Source organism: Hemiscyllium ocellatum, chromosome 23 (genome assembly GCF_020745735.1).
Source record: "Hemiscyllium ocellatum isolate sHemOce1 chromosome 23, sHemOce1.pat.X.cur, whole genome shotgun sequence".
NCBI classification, from domain to species: Eukaryota; Metazoa; Chordata; class Chondrichthyes; order Orectolobiformes; family Hemiscylliidae; genus Hemiscyllium; species Hemiscyllium ocellatum.
Window position 1 is genome coordinate 53,458,231 of NC_083423.1, and position 18,996 is coordinate 53,477,226.

The 18,996-nt window shown below is 43.7% G+C and overlaps 1 protein-coding gene across 1 annotated transcript in view; it reads left to right on the forward strand.

Annotated features, from left to right (window-relative positions):
* Positions 1-18,996, forward strand: part of lrmp (lymphoid-restricted membrane protein) — a 164,442-nt gene that overhangs the window by 80,096 nt on the left and 65,350 nt on the right. Inside the window, exons 16-18 of the mRNA XM_060843072.1 lie at positions 1,406-1,569; positions 6,692-6,797; positions 7,206-7,368. Of these exons, the coding sequence (XP_060699055.1) occupies positions 1,406-1,569; positions 6,692-6,797; positions 7,206-7,368 (433 nt within the window). The remainder of the gene's footprint in view (positions 1-1,405; positions 1,570-6,691; positions 6,798-7,205; positions 7,369-18,996) is intronic.

Here is an 18,996-nt window from a genome sequence, read left to right on the forward strand (position 1 = left end):
CTGCAGCTCTACAAAACCCTGGTTAGAGCACACTTGGCATATGGTGTTCAGTTTTGGTCGCCTCAATATAGGAAGAATGTGGAAGCTTGTGAGGGTGCAGAGGAGATTTAACAGGATGTTGCCTGAACTGGGGGGCATGTCTTAATGAAAGAAGTTTGAAGGGGCTTGGGCTTTTCTCATTAAAATGAAGAAGGATGAGAGGTGACTTGATAGAGGTCTACAAGATGATGAGAGACCTGGATAGCCAGAGACTACTTCCTGTCGTGGAAATGTGTCTCACAAAGGGGCATAATTTTAAGGTGATTGGAAGAAAGTTTAGGGGAGATGAGAGAGGTAGGTTCTTTACATAGAATGGTGGGTGTGTGGAATGCACTGCCAGAGATGGTAGTAGAGTCAGAGACATTAGGGACATTTTAAGTGATTCTTGGATAGGCACATAGATGATGGTAAATGGAGGGGGTGTAGGTCAGTTTGATCTTTGAGTAGGATAAAAGGTCAACATAACATTGAGGGCCAAAGGGCCTTTATTGAGGTGGTTTTCTCCCCAGTGGAGATCAAAGTTGGCCTCTGCTAAGTTTATTCCTGTTGCCTGCCAATAATTTTAAAGCAATTGATTGACTTTAGTTGAGATGAGGAGAAAGTGAGGTCTGCAGATGCTGGAGATCAGAGCTGAAAATATGTTGCTGGAAAAGTGCAGCAGGTCAGGCAGCATCCAAGGAACAGGAGATTTGATGTTTCGGGCATAAGCCCTTCTTCAGGAATGAGGAAAGTGTGTCCAGCAGGCTAAGATAAAAGGTAGGGAGGAGGGACTTGGGGGAGGGGCGATGGAGATGTGATAGGTGGAAGGAGGTCAAGGTGAGGGTGATAGGCTGGAGTGGGGTGGGGCGGAGAGGTCAGGAAGAAGATTGCAGGTTAGGAGGGGGGTGCTGAGATGACTCCAATATCCTTCCAGGTACCTGCTCTGCTCCAACTCTGTCCTTTTGAGCGTCGCCAGTTTCCATGTATTTGATGTTTTTGATGGCTGTACATCAACTGTTTTGTCCAGAAGCTCTGGGATTTATTCTCCAGGTCCCTCTAGTTCTCTGTCTTCCTTTTTTTTGTCACTCATCCGGCCGGTATTTTGGTCATCTGCCCTGCCTCCTTTTTGTGTTTCAGCACCAGATTTAATTTTGGGCATTTTTCTGCATGGTTTAGGTACTGTACAGATGGGAATTGTTGCCATCTCTTCCCGAGGATGAATTGGATGGGGTTGGAGGTTGCATATAGTTGAATGGAAATTTTATTTTGCTCTGTTGTGGCCTGGGGCGGATTGGAGCCCAGAGATGTCTACACGGGGTAAGTGCGGTTCTCAACCTAGACTTCCCAATTCTGCTTTTCATTTTGCTTTCCTCTCGCCCTGTTTCAGCACCTGAGGAATAACCTGCAGGAGAGCAGGCATCTGTGGCTGCGGAACATCCGTGACTTGGAGGAGCAGAAGCTGGCTGTGGATCGGGAGTACATCAGGCTGGCGAGCAACTTTCGAAGGAGCAGAACGGAGCAACTGCACCTGAGGAAGAGAGAAGCCACTAGGTGCGAAGAGTTGAAGTAGGAACAATCTGCTGGTTTTGTGGGCGAGTAGCAATTACTGATAATAAAGGGTCAGGTACTTGGATGGTCCAATTTCACGCGCACACAAACACACCTCATATTAAGAAATGAGATAATTGATTGATTTAAAAGTTTAGATAATTCCTCTCCATCAAGAGATTACTGCTAGCGAGGATGTTCAGACAAGGGACACAACTTTAACATTAGAACTGGGTTGTTCAATGTGCTCCTTAATCTCAAGGGTCAAATTTGGCTGGTCCGACTGGACTCCCTTCCTTGATGGCTTGCATGGATACTCTTCAACACTTTCTCTGTTTCCATAGAGATAATGACGTTATTTCCTTCCTACATATTCTCACCTTAGGTTGTTGCTTCATATCTGGTGCCCTGTAGACTCACTCTAGCAATCAGTGTGACCCTGATTTCAAGCCATCCTTTCACCACTACTTCCTCCAATATTTAGAGAGTTGTGTTGTTGCTTGATTTGACTAGGTCCTTGTCTTTCAAATTGTGTTTTTGCTGGGATGATTTCCAGCGCATGTAAAGCTATTGGTTCTACGTGAATCTGGATGACCTCTGTTTTAGCATTTGTACTCTTCTTGACAGTCCACAAGCAATGTACATTTCCTTTCCTTGTTTATAAAGTTCTAGAGTCATGCAGGCCAGATACAGTCCCTTTGGTCCAACTTGTCCATGCAGACCAGATATCCTAAAATAATCTAGTCCCATTTGCCAGCACTTGGCCCATATCCCTCTAAACCCTTCCTAATCAGGTACCCATCCAGATGCCTTTTAAATGTTGTAATTGTACCAGGCTCCACCACCTCTGGCAGCTCATTCCATCCATGCACCATCGTCTACTGATAAAGTTGCCCCTTAGGTCCCTTTTAAATCTTTCTCCTCTCACCTTAAACCTATGCCCTCTAGTTTGGACTCCCCTACCCTGGGGAAAAGACCTTGACTATTCACCCTAACCATGCCCCTCATAATTTTAGAAACTTTTATGAAGGCACCCCTCAGCCTCCAACACTCCAGGGAAAACAGCCCCAGCCTATTGAGCTTCTCCTATAGCTGAAGCCCTCCAACCCTGGCAACATCCTTTGTAAATCTTTTCTGAACCCTTTCAAGTTTCACAACATCCATCTTATAGCAGGGAAACCAGAATTGAACCTAACCAATGCCCTATACAACAATCGCCTCCCATATTAATATCCAGATGGTTCCTCTGCCAACTAAGTAATGTTTTTTGCAAACATGTTTGAGCAAATAGAAACAGTTTGAGGTAGATATTTTAAAGTAGTTAGACTTTGTTTGCCCCGAGCAGATATTAAAATGATCACTAACAAAGACAATACTCGGCACTTCCTTTTCCTATTTGACGGAATCATTCAGTTTGTGTGAACTCTCATGTTGCAAGTGCAATGGGTTGTCCTTGCTGCTTAAGGGTTACTCCAAGTCTTGCAGGTGCCACACGTCTAGGTTACTTTGTCACACCTCTGGTCCTGCTCTCACGAGTTGTTTGACTCTAACGGAAGCTGCTGCTTATTTTGTAACCCAGTACCTCTATATGCCCTTAACGATGAGATTACGGAGAGGATCTTACTCTGAGGACAAGTTAGGCTAGAGTTTTACTGAATAGTTCACACGTGCGACAAGTGATTGTTCTGCTTTTCAAATCCACTGGTTACTGCACCTCCTTATCTTGACCAGGGAAAGTCCATTGCTGTCTGCACATCACCTTCAGGCTCCAGTATGGACTCTAAACGTGAGCTTGCTCTCTCTCTCTCTCCTTGGATGTTGCCTGACCTGGGAGCTTCAGCATTTGTTGTTTTCAGTACAGATACCAGCATCGGCAGCAATTTGCTCCTACATGGCATTTCTATGACTCGTCAGTTAGCAAAAAAAAAAACGACTCCATGTAATCACTCTCTCCCTAACTACCGAGTGTGGAGTGCAAGTTTTTATGTGCTCAGTTTTTTAAGATCAATTCAGTCAGTAATTCTACTACAAAATAGAATAAGATCCAATTCTGTCTCCTGTCTCTTTTTCATTCCACAACAGCAGGGAGTGGAGGATGCTTAGACATTTTAGCGCTCTTCCCCCAGTTTCAATGCTGCAGACCTATCACTTCCTTGCTGTTTTTGTCAGTAGCTGATGTTTTCCAGCTACACCACTCACATCGGGCTTCAAATGGTGGGTGGATGGGTGGGTGTAGGTCTGTGTGCGCCTTGTGGCTCCCATAGGTTCCACACAACAATAGAGTTCACATTGACTATGGCAAGCCAGCCTGTATACTAAAGGAACAATTGCCTTTCTCTGACCCTTTTTAGGGTCTGGATTGAGGGATGTGGAACCATGGCAATACAAATTAACCGAGCTATTTGAACAGGTCAGAGGGACTGACTGACCTATCCCAGGTGCTATGTTTCCTTTTGATGTTGGCCTGAGACACTGTCAAAGTGCGCACCAGGTGGTCCACTAAAATTCCCCCAGCAATGCAGATTTTTGTTTTGTACTGGCATCAAGGCTAACAGGAGGCAGTCAGGAATGCAGAATTGAGGTCGCAATTCCAACAAATAGTGGAACAGTCTTGAGGGGCCAAGTGGCCTATTCCTGTGCCTGATTCTTATAACCCTACATTTGATGTCTGCACCACACTTCCACTTTCCACAATAACTCTCCTTGCCCTTTCAGTGCTTATTTTTTAAAAAAATCTCTTGTGAAGCACAATGAAGGTTCAGTAGGGGCGATTGAGAGTTATAAGGTAGCCAGGAAGGAGCTAAAGAGGGAGCTAAGAGAAGCGAGAAGGGGACATGAAAAGTCTTTAGCTGGTAGGATTAGGGAAAACCCAAAGGCTTTCTATAGGTATGTCAAGAATAAAAGGATGACTAGGGTAGGTATCGGTCCAGTCAAGGATAGTAGTGGGAAGTTGTGTGTGGAGGCGGAGGAGATTGGAGAGACATTAAATCAGTACTTTTCATCAGTATTCACTCAGGAACAGGACACTGTTGCTGATGTGAATATGGAATCACAAATAATTAGAATGGATGCCCTGGAAATATGCAGGGAAGAGGTTTTGGGAATATTGGAAAGGATGAATATAGATAAGTCTCCTGGGCCTGATGGCATTTACCCCAGGATCCTATGGGAAGCTAGGGAGGAGATAGCAGAGCCATTGGCCTGGATTTTTATGTCGTCATTGTCTACGGGAATAGTACCAGAGGACTGGAGGATAGCGAATGTGGTCCCATTGTTCAAGAAAGGGAGTAGGGATAGCCCTAGTAACTATAGGCCAGTGAGTCTGACTTCAGTGGTGGGCAAAGTCTTAGAGAGAATGGTAAGGGATAAGATTTATGAACATCTGGGTAGGAATAACGTGATCAGGGATAGCCAGCATGGTTTTGTGAAGGGCAGGTCGTGCCTCACAAACCTTATTGAGTTCTTTGAGAAGGTGACTAAGGAAGTGGATGAGGGTAAAGCAGTAGATGTTGTGTATATGGATTTTAGTAAGGCGTTCGATAAGGTTCCCCATGGTAGGCTAATGCTAAAACTTCGGAGGTATGGCATTGAGGATACATTAGAGGTTTGGATTAGGAATTGGCTGGCTGGAAGGAGACAGAGGGTAGTAGTTGATGGATTATGTTCATCTTGGAGCGCAGTTACTAGCGGTGTACCACAAGGATCTGTTTTGGGACCATTGCTTTTTGTTATCTTTATAAATGATCTAGAGGAAGGACTTGAAAGCTGGGTAAGCAAGTTTGCGGATGACACAAAAGTCGGTGGAGTTGTGGATAGTGAGGAAGGAAGTGGTAGGTTACAGCGGGATATAGATAAGTTGCAGAGCTGGGCAGAAATGTGGCAAATGGAATTCAATGTAGCTAAGTGCGAAGTCGTTCACTTTGGTAGGAATAACAAGATGATGGATTACTGGGCTAATGGTAGGCTACTTGGTAGTGTGGATGAGCAGAGGGATCTTGGTGTCTATGTACACAGATCTCTGAAAGTTGCCACCCAGGTAAATAGTGCTGTGAGGAAGGCATATGGTGTACTGGGCTTTATTGGCAGAGGAATTGAGTTCCGGAGTCCTGAGGTCATGTTGCAGTTGTATAAGACTCTGGTGAGGCCTCATCTGGAGTATTGTATGCAGTTTTGGTCGCCATACTATAGGAAGGATGTGGAAGCTTTAGAACGAGTGCAGAGGAGGTTTACCAGGACGTTGCCTGGAATGGTAGGAAAATCTTATGAGGAAAGGCTGAGGCACTTGGGGCTGTTCTCATTGGAGAAGAGAAGGTTTAGGGGAGATCTGATAGAAGTGTATAAGATGATTAGGGGTTTAGATAGGGTAGATACTAAGAACCTTTTACCGCTAATGGAGTCAGGTGTTACTAGGGGACATAGCTTTAAATTAAGGGGTGGTAGGTATAGGACAGATGTTAGGGGTAGATTCTTCACACAGCGGGTTGTGAGTTCATGGAATGCCCTGCCCGTATCAGTGGTGAACTCTCCTTCTTTATGGTCATTTAAGCGGGCATTGGATAGGCATTTGGAAGTTATTGGGCTAGTATAGGTTAGGTAGGATTCGGTCGGCGCAACATCGAGGGCCGAAGGGCCTGTACTGCGCTGTATCCTTCTATGTTCTATGTTCTATGTTTTATCAAAATCAGAATATCCATTCACCAGTGACAATAAATCACAGTGGAAATCGAATGGGAAATGCTTCATTGTGCTACGAAACTGAAATTTTAAAATAAAATGCCAGAAGGGGTTCTTCTAAACTTCTGGCAGCTTCAGCATTAACACCACTAACAAAGCAGATATATTCAAAAGATAATGACCATGGTGCGAGTTAACTGCAGGTCAGCTTTACTGGCTTGCCCAAGTTATTCAGGGAAGTTGGAATTTGGAAATATTCACACGGGTGTGGGTGCTTTTTAACTTTTGGGTTTTATATTTGGAAAGCAGGGGAGCCACCAAGTCTTAGCTTCAGTGTGCACTGACAACAGTGTTTCAGGAGGATTCCAAGGCAGGGGGTTTGCCACTCATTACGCAGGTGTTTGCTGCTTAAATGTCACTGTCAACTTGTGGCTTTCTGCTGGTTTAACAGGCTGCAGGAACTTGAAGCCCAGAAGCAGCTAACGGAGACAGCAGCAACTGCCCTCAAACTTCAGCTGAACAAAGTTACTCAACAGCTGGAAGGTCTGCAAAAAGAGGCAAGTTTGATCCTCTCAAGTGCCTGCAGCAACTGTGTGTGTCTTGTTTTGTCTGTGGGGTTGACTGTGTTTCATATCTGGATTGCTTGAGAATTCTTTCATTGTTGAACTGTTTTGACACTTTAATACTAGTCAGTACTGAAGGAAGTGAAGGTACTTGTGTGGGTGGTTACTTGTATATTTAAGATGTTTTGTGTATTTTAATCACTTTAACCATAGTTTATTTTAGTAAACTGGTCTTAAAATACAGCTACAGTTCTTGTCATAAAATCAATTCCATTGGAGAACCTAGTTACACCCATATGCAGCTACCATATTGTATTTGAGGTGTGTATATGCGCAAAGTAGCAAATGCAATTTATTTGTGTACTTAACTTGCAGCAAACCAGTTTTTCATGCTGTTTTCAGGTCGTTGACAAGAATGCTGCATTAGCCTCCGTCAGAACCGGCACAGAAGTGTTACAGCATGAGCTGGAGGAAGCAGTGACGGGGCGGCAGCGCCTCCAGTCAATAAATCAAGCTCTGTCAGGCGCTGTCAAAACCCTCGAACAAAAACTCAACCAGCAGCAAAGTAAGTAAACTTCACAATGAATTTCCACAGACCGTACCTTTGAACAGAAAGTGATCCTGGTATTTTTGTGTGCTTTGGAATATGCAGCAAGCTTGCGGTTCCTGAAATGGGAAAACAGGCAGCGTGTTTACAGTTGGTGACAATTGTAATATTTTCTTTTGTAACTCATCTCTTGGGAAATAGTTTTAGAGTTTGGACAGTATTTCAAATTGCACTCAAAGGCGTAGATTTGAATGTGAGCAGAAGTTGAAATTTTTCAACATGTAAATTTATTCCAATTATTGGGAATCAAAACAGTTGTGTGAATCAGTTGTATATGGGTACAGAGTGTGGATGCAAGTTTTACTTCATAGAACTTGAAATTCACTTTGGGTTTGGTCGGGTGATTATTTTGTAAAGTTGATCTGTTTAACTTCCCCTGAGGAAGTGAATGAGTGTATAAACCTTTTTGGATGTTAACTCTGTATCATTACTTAAGCCATCAGCAAATGTGGCATGAGGTAAATGAGATCAGAGAGTTTAACGTGTCTCGTGGATTGGTGTGGGAGAAATGTGGGGCCCCAGCATCAGTTCAGGGCAGAGAGAGTTCTACCTTTTTTCAGGCAGACTTCACTTAAACTCTGCTAGGACCAGTGTCCTGGTGAATTGTTTCAGTAGGATGGAAAGGGGATATTAAACTAAACTAACTAATTACGCAAAAGGCACATATGAAATGCAATCTCAAATGTTAATGGGAAAGGACAAGGCAATAATAGTCCAGGGTAGCAATATGGTAAGGATAACCAGAGTGTGATAGTGAGGGATAGTGTGTGCTGTACATACTCGAAAGTAGGGTTCATGTTGGTGGAAAGGGTAAAAAGACAATTAAAGGCTCTTTGTTGAATTAATGGTGTAAATTGAAATAAATGGTTATGATATGATGATCATTGCAGAAACTTGACTTATAAGGTCACTAATTGAATCTGGGTCAATTGTCATTAAAATCCCATCTGATTCGCTAATCTACTTTGAGGGCAGGAAATCTGCCATGCTAATGTACATTTGACTCCACACCCACAGCAATGTGGTTAACTCTTAAACGCCCCTTGGAATGATCTAGCAAGCCATTCCATTTTACCAAACCACTACACAAAAGGTCAAAAAGAAGTGAACCTACAGACAAACTGAGCAACAGCCTGGTATTGGCTGATGGGTATGATAGTGGATCCACCATGTCCCAGAATGTACCTTCCAAATAACTGGGCATGTCCACTGGACGTGATAGCATAATGACATACACTCGGGAGGGAGTTGTCCTCAACATTGACCTGGACCCCATAAAGCCCCTTGCCCACAAGTCAACCACTCGCTGATTGCCAGCTCTTGTCCTCCTCACCTCTCCCACCCTTGGCTGATGGAAAATTGTTAATTGGTATTGAGTGCCATTTGGAAGAAAGAGGTTGGAGAGGACGCAGAATGTTTTCTAGGTGGGAGATTTCAATGTCCATCTCCAAGTGTGGCTCAGTAGCACTCCACTGACAGGGCTGGCTAAGACCTGAAGGATATAACTGCAAGATTGAGTTTGCAGCAGTTACTGAGGGAACCAGCATGAGTGAAAAATCTGCTTAAACCTGTCCCCACCAACTTACTTGTTGCAGGTGAATCAGTTTATGACACTGACTACTTTGATTACTTTGTCAAAGGCGATGAAATGACATCTTCACAGTGAGAATGTCCTCCATGCTGTTGTGTGGCACTACCACAACTCTCAATTCAAGTGATATTGAACAGCTCATGAGGTGTTGAGGGGCAGCAACTACAATCTGAAACTTCTTGGCTTGCACTCCACGCGAGATTAACCCCAAGTCCAATTTGGAAAATCCCTCTCTGACTTTGAGTATTTGAAACGAGTCCAGGAGACCATGTTGACCAGACTTATATAGTTTGATATTGCATCTACCTTTTATGTAAGATGTGATCTTAGCTCCAGCCCAGGACTAAGCCATTTTCTCTGTTAGTGTAAATTAATCTTCAGTCAGTGTGATTCACGTGGGCTGGCTCTAACTTTGTTTGGAATTGCCCTGTCTTCTACTCTACCCATTGATGCGTGTGGTCTTCTGAAGGGGTTGGACTTGCTTAAAGGGTTCTGAAGGTGGATGGTTGCTGCAAAGCGTTGAACCCTGTCTCCTGGGTTTACTGTCATATATTGCAGAATGTCATTTTCTCAATAACTATAACACTACAGCTTTGTGTGTCTATGACTTGCTCTGTCCTTTTAATGCACTTGCTGATTGGGAGGTGGTGGTGTTGCTGACAGATGCAGTATTTGTTAGCCTTCCCTGATCACCAGTGTTAAAGTGACAGTGCCATGCACTCTGGAACTGCTGCAGTTACATGGTGTGGGTGTATTCCTAACGCTGCTGGTCAGTAAATTGCAGGATTTTGGCTGAAGAGGGAACCACGATATTTGCAAGGCGTCAGGATAGCATATGACTTGAAGAAGAACTCGGTGCTGCTCCCAAATGCTTGCTTGCTTCCTATGATTTTTTACCAGATGGTGGTGGCTGTTGTAGAGCCCTTGGCAAGTTGATACAGCACATGTTCCAGATGGCAAACTGCACTAACACGTGGTGTGAAAGGAGTAAATGTGTACAGTGATGAATGGGATCTTGATGGTACAGCGTGCTGTGCTGAGACTTCCTCAGCCAAACCATGAACTGAAACGGACTCCATCAATTAGCTCAGAAATCAAATCAACAAATGTGTGACCCCAAGTTTAATCAAAGTTCTGCCCTTCTCAAGTTGAAACCGCACGATGAAACTGACTGACGTGTCGAGGGCAAACCTGCTTGACTTAGCAATATGAAAGGTTATGGCGGACTGAAAGGTTGCACAAACCCACAGGGTGATTACTTCTTCCTAATCCTGCTTCTATTAAATAAACTGCACCAGCCCTCTGCATCTGAACCACCTATTGGAGGACTGCTGAGGGAGTGCAGCGTGATTTCCTCATTCCTTTGTCACCTGCTTAATCGTGTGTACCCTCCAGTCATTTTGGAACTGGGTGTGGTGGTGTGGTTATGGTGGTTGTTTAGAAAACTAGGGTTCATGAGTTCAATTGTCACCATGGCCACAATAGTATTGAGTACGAAGCAGGTTTGAAGGACAGAATGACCTTCAGCCATGATCATATTGAATGGCGGTGCAGGCTCGAAGGGCTGAATGGCCTACTCCTGCACCTATTGTCTATTGACCTACCCCTGTGTCTTGTGTTCTTACAGAATAAATCTGATCTCACAACCACCTGCTGAAGGAGTAGTGCTCTGAAAGCTAGTGCTTCTAATTAAACATGGTGTTGTGTGATTTTTAACTTTGTACACCTCAGTCCAACACCAGCATCTCCAAATCATTTTAAGAATGGAAGAGAGAAGTGGTGACCAGGAAGGGAGCAGGATTTAAAATCCAATGGTTTAACTTCAGTCCTTTTTATTAGTTATAGGAGACCTGTCATTGGATCAAACTGGGTCTATTGGTCTGAGTGAAAATGTGTTGCTGGAAAAGCGCAGCAGGTCAGGCAGCATCCAAGGAACAGGAGAATCGACGTTTTGGGCATAAGCCCTTCTTCAGGTCTGTTTGCCAACCCTGGCTGGGTCAGTTTCCAGAGGCTGCCCTGTAACCGCTAGGATACTGCCCTCTCACTCCTGTCATTGCTCTAGCCCCAGGTTTGTTGAAAAGCAGGGGCACTCTTTGTTACTTCCATTGGAATTATTTTAGCTATCAGTCAAACAGCCTGTCCTCCTAATAATGCAAATAAAACCCTTTTATATTAATGCTTGAGATTTTTCTCCTGGGTGTCAACTCGCAGAAGAATCTTTTCAATTCTTGGGCGGTTGACAAGCCACACAACATGCCATTCTGGTACAGCACTGTGTGGTTCAGTCATACATCCTGTCAATTATAATCGAGGAATAGTTACAATGCTTTCGGGAATCCTGTCATTAGCCAACAGAACTACACCACATGGTTTCGCATTTTTAAACAAAAACTTTTGTATATATAAAAAAAATTAAACAAAGTAAGTTTAACACTATAGTTCATCGTCACTTGTGCTGTGAACCCCATTTACAGTTTGCTTTCCCATAAATTCTCTTGGACTTTGTCAATTTTAAAGGTTCACTCACCCTTGGGTTGGTTCTTCCAGGAGTATCATGGAATCATGTTATCCCATGACGGGAGGCCATTTGGCCCATCATGTTGCCATAACCCCTTGGAATTCACTTTCATTCTCTGTGATCCAGCTATTCCCCGAGAGGCAAAATCTTATGGGAGTCTGTTTATTAAGTTTTCTTGGATGAAACGACCCTCAAGCTTTTGTTAGAGCTCATGAATTAGGAATGGACCTGTCCCTGTGCGGGTTGCTGGTAAACACCCAGCCATCTTTCCACAGCCTCCAAGCTAATTCTGCTGCCCACCTTCTGCTACAAGACTCTTGAAGACACTACAGGTTTTCCCCCTCGAGCTTGAAACTAGACACATCTTCTTGCTGCACTTTCCCTCATAAAATCCAAAGCCCTGAATTATTTGCTGCAGGATGACAATAGGATTATATTTTCTTACTTTGGCTTGTATTAGCATCCCTCTGACCTTGCAAGGTAAACTTTGTCTCTCCTCACTTCAAGCTTGTTTGTGTTGCATTGTCATTGGATACATGTTTATAGAACGCTAAAGTGTGGAAGCAGGCCACTCAGCCCATCGAGTCCATGCCAGCCGTCCGACCCTGCATTTTCCATAGCTAATCCACCTAGCCTGAACATCTTTGGACTGTGGGAGGACATCAGAGCATCTGGAGGATTCCAGTTTTTCCAACCAGGTGCCCTGTTTATCTGTAGTTAATTTGCCATTCTCATCTGGTCTGGCCTACATGTGATTCCAAGCCCCCAGCAAAGTGGTTGACTCTTAAGTGCCCTCTGCGATGGCATCCCAAGCTATTCAGTTGTGTCAAGTTCTAAAAAGCCTAACACAGAAACCTAGAAGATGGGATGAGAATGAATAGGCTGTGTAGAAAGTAACTCATGTCCTAACAGGAACTGGGTGTGTGGGTGGTTTTAAAAAAAAAAGTGAAAAGATGGAACCAGGCTGGAAAGTTATTGGACTCTGTGTTGAGTCCTAGAGGCTGCAGGGTCTCCAAGTAGAAAATGAGATGATGTGCTAAGGCTTACTGGAACAGCAGGCCTGCAATGGAAATATTGGCGTGGGAAGTGCAGTGAAGTTATGACCTAATATTGGTCAATTTTAATATAGCTTACCTATATTCTCTCCTCCCAATTTTTCATTATCACTTATTCAGCTTCTCTTCAGTCCTGGCCTAATATCAATAATCCCCTTGTCTGCATGCCCCCTTGAGTTGTCTGGCTCGGCCGGCCCCTCGCTCTGCCCCCTCTCTTATCCACTGTCACCACTACATCTGATAACCCCCCCCCCCCCCACCACATCACACCCCAAAACACTCCAACTTGTCTTCAATATGCATACCACCTTTTTTTTTTCTCCTACCTGTTCAGTTCTAATGAAATGTCCATGTTTTTGAAACATTCTCTCCACAGATGCTGCCACACCTAATGAGTTTCTCCAGCAATCTCTGTTTTTGTTCCACATCCCCGATTAATGGGGGACCCCAGCACATCACTGCAACCCTGAACCTTTCACATTCAGCCAGAAATACCAAGTGACTCAAACGTTTTTGGCTCCTTCTGTGGTCCCCAGCATTGCACATGCCAGTCTCCAGTTAATTCACTCCATTGCAAGTGATATGAGAAACAGCTGAAGGCAATGGGGACTGACATAATTCTAGGAATAAAACTGAAGATTTGTATTCCAAAAGTATTCATGCGCTCAGCCAAGCTGTTCCAACTATAATACTGACATCTACCTAACAGTGAGAAAAATTGCCCTAGAATGTCCTGTGTACATGGATGGGATGAATCGAACCCTGGCAAATACTGCCTTGACGACCCTCCGTCATTAGTGAACTGATTGAAGGGGTCATTGGCAGTGATATCAGGCAACACTTGCTCAGCGTTACTGACTCCCTACTGCCCAGTCTGCATTTTGCCAGGGCCGCTCAGCTCCTGACCTCATTACAGCCTTGGTCCAAATGTGGACAAAAGGCTGAACTGGGTTAGGCGAGAGAGATTGCCCTTGACGACAAGGCAATATTTCACTGAAAGATTAGGCTGGCCTTTACTGCCAGTGTCTCTTTCCCTGAGAAGATGGTAGTGCCCTGCAGCCTTGAGCCATTACTATCATAAGCTATAGTTCACCCAGAATGGCATAGGGAGAGAATTCCAGGAATTTAATTTGTAACAGTGAAGGGACAGTGATATATTTTCAAGTCAGGGTGTGAGTGACTCTGAGGAGAATTACAGATGTTCCCAGGTATCTGCTGCCCTTGTCAGGTCCTTCCAGATGGGTGAAGTCATGGGAATTCTGAATGACCAATGATATTTTCTGCTGACTGTTGTGGGAGCATCAAATATTAAGTCATCAATAAAACTGGGGGGAGGGAGATCAGTCTTGTGTGTGTTTGCATATAGTCCGTGAACTCTGCATTACTCTGAGCATACAATGTGTCTGATCAGACTGCTTGCTTTGCTGAATGTATGATGATATTTCAGACCTTTCAGCATGTTAGTAGAATGTTATGATTAGTAGTTATAGTAAGGGAATGCTGTAGGATGAAGCCTGTATCCTTGTTCAAAGAAATACATGTCTGTCCCCTTGTTCATGTACGTTTTTACCTGTATATCGTGTTTGGGAAGTTCAGCCTTGAGCAGTAACCAGTTTTGCCTCTGTGCTCAGTGACTGGCTCTTTAGATTGCTTTCGCTATTCGAGGGAGGATGATCTAAACAATTGCTCAGCTATTGGTCAAGTTGTTGCATTTAGCAAGGCAAGGTGGAGTTTGCAGCAGACTGGTGGACTGGATTACTGGTTGGGGGATAAGAGCCAGATAATCAATGCTGTGCTTGAACTCAACTCCTACACTCTTCACAGAAAATCCCACTTAGACCACAGGATGTTCTTCCCATTTCATTCCTAGATAGAATCCTAACCACTGCAGGGAGTTATGCAGCTCCTGATGGGGACATTTTTCGAGACTTGGCTTTCGGTCATTAGTCTTGAGAAAAAGGGTGCAGGTTTTGTCTTCAAAATTGATCTATGTTTCCACAAAAAAAGCCCCAGTAGACCCTCAGTCAAGCAATCCTAGAACAAGGTGTTCTATGTTTCAGACATTTTAAAAAAAAAAGTAGGCAATGACATTAACAATAAGGATTACCAGATCAGCTATTATTTCCTTCTGTACTGGAGCAGACTCAATGGGCTGAATGGCTTACCTCCTCGTCCGAAGTCTTATGGCCTAATGAATTTTAAATGGAATTAGGGAAGTTTCCATTGAAAGTTGGCTTGAAGCAGACTTGATTGCAAGGCTTCATGTCATTGGTCCATCAACTGCCCAAGCTTTCAATGCTACTCTAGTCATATAGTCTATATAATCTGTATAATATATCACAAAAAGAAGCCATTCCACCCAACCTGTTCATGGTTTAAAAAAAAGTGTGGTGGTGCTGGAAAAGCACAGCCGGTGAGGCAGTATCCAAGGAGCAGGAGAGTCAATGTTCTGAGCATAAGCTCTTCATCAGGAATGTTCATGGTCCTGTTGAACCTGCTTTGTTCACCAGTTTGCATATCTGCCTACTTCCTTCTCCCTCCAATATTAATCCAGCATTCTCTTATACACATCTGTATTATTCACTTCAAGCATTCTTCATGGTTGAAGCCACTCCCTGAATAAAAGTGTTACTCATGAGTCCATTTGTGATCTCCTGGCAACAACCTTATGTTGGTCAGTAACTTGGTTCTCGCCACCATCGCTCTGCTCACTCCCCAAAACCCTCCTTATTCATATACCCATCCAGATGCCTTTTACGTGCTGTAGTTGTACCAGCCTCCACCACTTTATCTGGCAGCTCATTCCGTACAGTTTTGGACTCCCTCATCCTCCAGAAAAAGACCTTGGCTATTCACCCTGTCCATGTCCCTCATGATTTTATAAACCTCTAAAGTCAACCCTCCGTCATCAACTCTCCAGGAGGAAATAACCCCCAGCCTATTCAGCCCCTCCCTATAGCTCAAACCCCCCCAGTCCTGGCAACATCCTTGTAAATCTTCCCTGCATCCTCTCAAGTTTAGCAACATCCTTCCTATAGAAAGGTGTTCAGAATTGTATTCTAAACATGGCCCACCAATGTCCTATATAGCCGCAACATGATGCCCCAACTTCTATTCTCAATGCTCTGACTAATGAAAGCAAATGCTGGCTCTCCCAGTTTGGTCACCCTCCACTGTTTTCAAGAGAATCAGCATTTTCTTCACATCTCCTGATATTGTAACACCCGAGTGTTGCAGGTGGTGTCAGGGCAGCACGGTGACTCAGTGGTTAGCACTGCTGCCTCACAGCACCAGGGACCCAGTTTCGATTCCACTCTCAGGTGACTGTGCAAACTCCACACAGATTCTCCCTGTGTCTGCAACGGATTTCCTCCAAGTGCTCCTGTTTCCTCCCACAATCCAAAGATGTGCAGGTTAGATGAATTGGCCATGCTAAATTGACCACAGTGTTCAGGGACCTGTAGGTTAGGCGCATTAGTCAGGGGAAATGTAGAGTAATAGGATAGGGTAATGGGTCTGGGTGGGATACTTTTTGGAGAGTCAGTGTGGACCTGTTGGACTGAAGGGCCTGTTTCCATACTGTAGGGATCGAAAAAAATTCAAGCATGTTCTCTTTTCCTTCTGAGGGTATTACTGGAGGGCATCAGTTCAATCATAATGAGGACTTTTGTCTGGATTGTTGGTATGGCTGAAGTTAGTAAGATCCAACATTTCTGCTTTGAATGAACATTTTCAACTGAATGATTTGTATCTCACACAGCGCTGTGGTAGCTTAATGTGTTCACAGGGTAAAGTCAGGTGATGATCAGGTCAAGCCAGTGCCAATTCTCTGATCTTGGAAGTCTCTAGGACACCTTCTTTCTCCTGTAAAGATATCAGTTACACCAGGTAGCTCAAATAATCTCTGCCTGTTCTCATTTGCCTTTCACAGAGTATGATGTCCTTGGCCTGGTCTCGTCTCGTGGCCCATCCTCAGTCTTGCATTGAATGCTCCTAGTCTGAAGAGATGCTCTGACCTGCAGATTCTGCTCATATCAACATCAAGCTTTCCCTAAAAGTGGTCATTCTGCCCAGCCAGGGAGCAGCATGTTGGTGGTTTAGATACCTGTGAGGTTGAATGGCCATGTTTGAGTTGAGAGATTGAGGGCTAAAGCATGCTCTGAACTATTTGTAGTGAGTTCTATCATGGCGGACAGATCGTTCCTCTGATACAGAGCACTCTTCAGTGTAAACTTATTGCAATTATGTTGCTGGTATTTTTAAGGTCTGCATCAATGCTGTCTCCCAATATATTGATGGATAAGGGGTCAATCATAGAAATCTCTATATAGGCAATATGGCTAGATTATTTCTTGAAGGTGGTCATTGCCTTGAATTGATGAAGCAGAACTGTTACTTGAGTCAACCAAGCCTGAATGTTATCCATATTATTATTAGCATGGTGGCACAATGGTTAGCACTGCTGCCTCACAACACCAGGGTCCCAGGTTCAATTCCAGCCTTGGGCAACTGTCTGTGTGGAGTTTAGACATTCTCCCTGTGTCTGCGTGGGTTTCCTCCGGGTGCTCTGGTTTCCTCCCACAATCTAAAGATGTGCAGGTCAGTGAATTGGCCATGCTAAGTTGCCCATGGTGTTATGTGCATTAGTCAGAGGGAAATGGGTCTGGGTGGGTTACTCTTTGGAGGGTCGGTGTGGACTGTTTGAGCCGAAGGACCTGTTTCCACACTGTATGGAATCTAATCTAATCTTGCTAGCTGAAGGCGCAGTCGGCTTCAGTTTGTGAAGAGTTGTGAAAGGAACTGAACTCTACAATAATCAGTAAGCATCTCCAAACCTGACTTTGAGGAGGGGAGGTTGGTGGAGATGATTAGACCTCCTGATCCTCATGGACTTGATTTTTATAAGACCACAGTCCTTTCTCCAGACAAAATCTTGAAAAATTGCCAACGTTCAAAACCTTTCATGAAAAGGTTTGTGTGTGCTGCCCATTAAGGAAAGAAAGATATGTTGGCACATTTGAAGAATGGCATTTGCCAGACAGGAAGATTGTAAAAATTAATATGAAATGGCCACTACTTGAAGATTAATATGGAATGGCCATTTATTACTTGAAGGCCACTAACATTATAAATCTCTGCGCAAAACAATCACTAGTCTTTTCTCTTTTTAGTGAGATGAGTTTATTGCATATTTCTGAGCTGTTGAATTCAGAACTAAGCATCTTTTCATTTCCATAAATGGAAGTGGAGGTGGCTTGGATAAATGCAGGTAATAGTAATACATTTAGACAGCTGTGTGTGTGTGTGTATGTCTGTGTGATAGTTGATATTCTCTTCTTTGTGAAGCTAGCTTGCTCTCTAGTGTGAATCATGCCCCCCTCTTTTCTCTTCCTTAGTCAGAATTCACACAACACCACAAACTTTAAACCTGAAATCACAATCATAAACCTGTTGGACTATAACCTGGTGTCATATGACTTCTGACTCTTCCTTTGCATTTTTGAATAGCCAACTTTTTGAAGGAAAATTGGATAATGATTTAAAGAGCAAAAGTTTGGAGGGCTATAGGGAAAAGGGCAAGGCAGTGGGGCTGGATAAATTGCAGTTGTACAGAATGTGTGGATGTGAGGGACACACTCCTCCCACACACACTTTAATACACTGTCAAGGTCATTCTTAAAACAAAATAATCAAGAAAATTATTCTGAGCTCAGGTTCTATTGTCATATTGTTGAAAAGAAGTTCTATTTCAGCTAAAATTATTGATCAGCTGAATCGTATATTTCCACTCAGTTACACAGAAAAAGCCACAGTCTTCTCTGGAGAAGATTCCGCTAGTAAAACACCATCACACCATTCACCAGCCACAAATGCTGAATCAAAAGTTTACATGTGCGTCACCATGCAAATTGAAGCAAACAATGATATACTTGACGCAAATGTCAGTCTCTTCCACGGCTGCATGATGTAATGCATTTCCTTTCATAAATCATCCATTTTGATAGAAATAGCAGCAAAAAGCACAATAATTTAAATGGTGAAAAATTGCACCATACTGCTGTGCAGAGGGAGCTGAGTGTCCTTGTGCATGAATCACACAGTTAGTTTGCAGGTGCAGCAGGTAATCAAGGCAAATTCAATATTGTCCTTCATTGTGAGAGGGTTGGAGTTTAAAAGTAAGGAGGTTATGTTGCAGCTGTATAGGGTGTTGGTGAGGCCACACCTGGAGTACTGTGTACAGTCTTGGTCTCCTTACTTGAGAGAGGATGTACTGGCACTGGAGGGGGTTCCTTAGGTTGATTCTGGAGTTGAGGGGCTGATGAGGAAATAGTAAGTAGACTGGGCCTATACTCATTGGAATTTAGAAACATGAGGGAGGATCTTATGGAAACATAAAATTATGAAGGGAGTAGATAAGATAG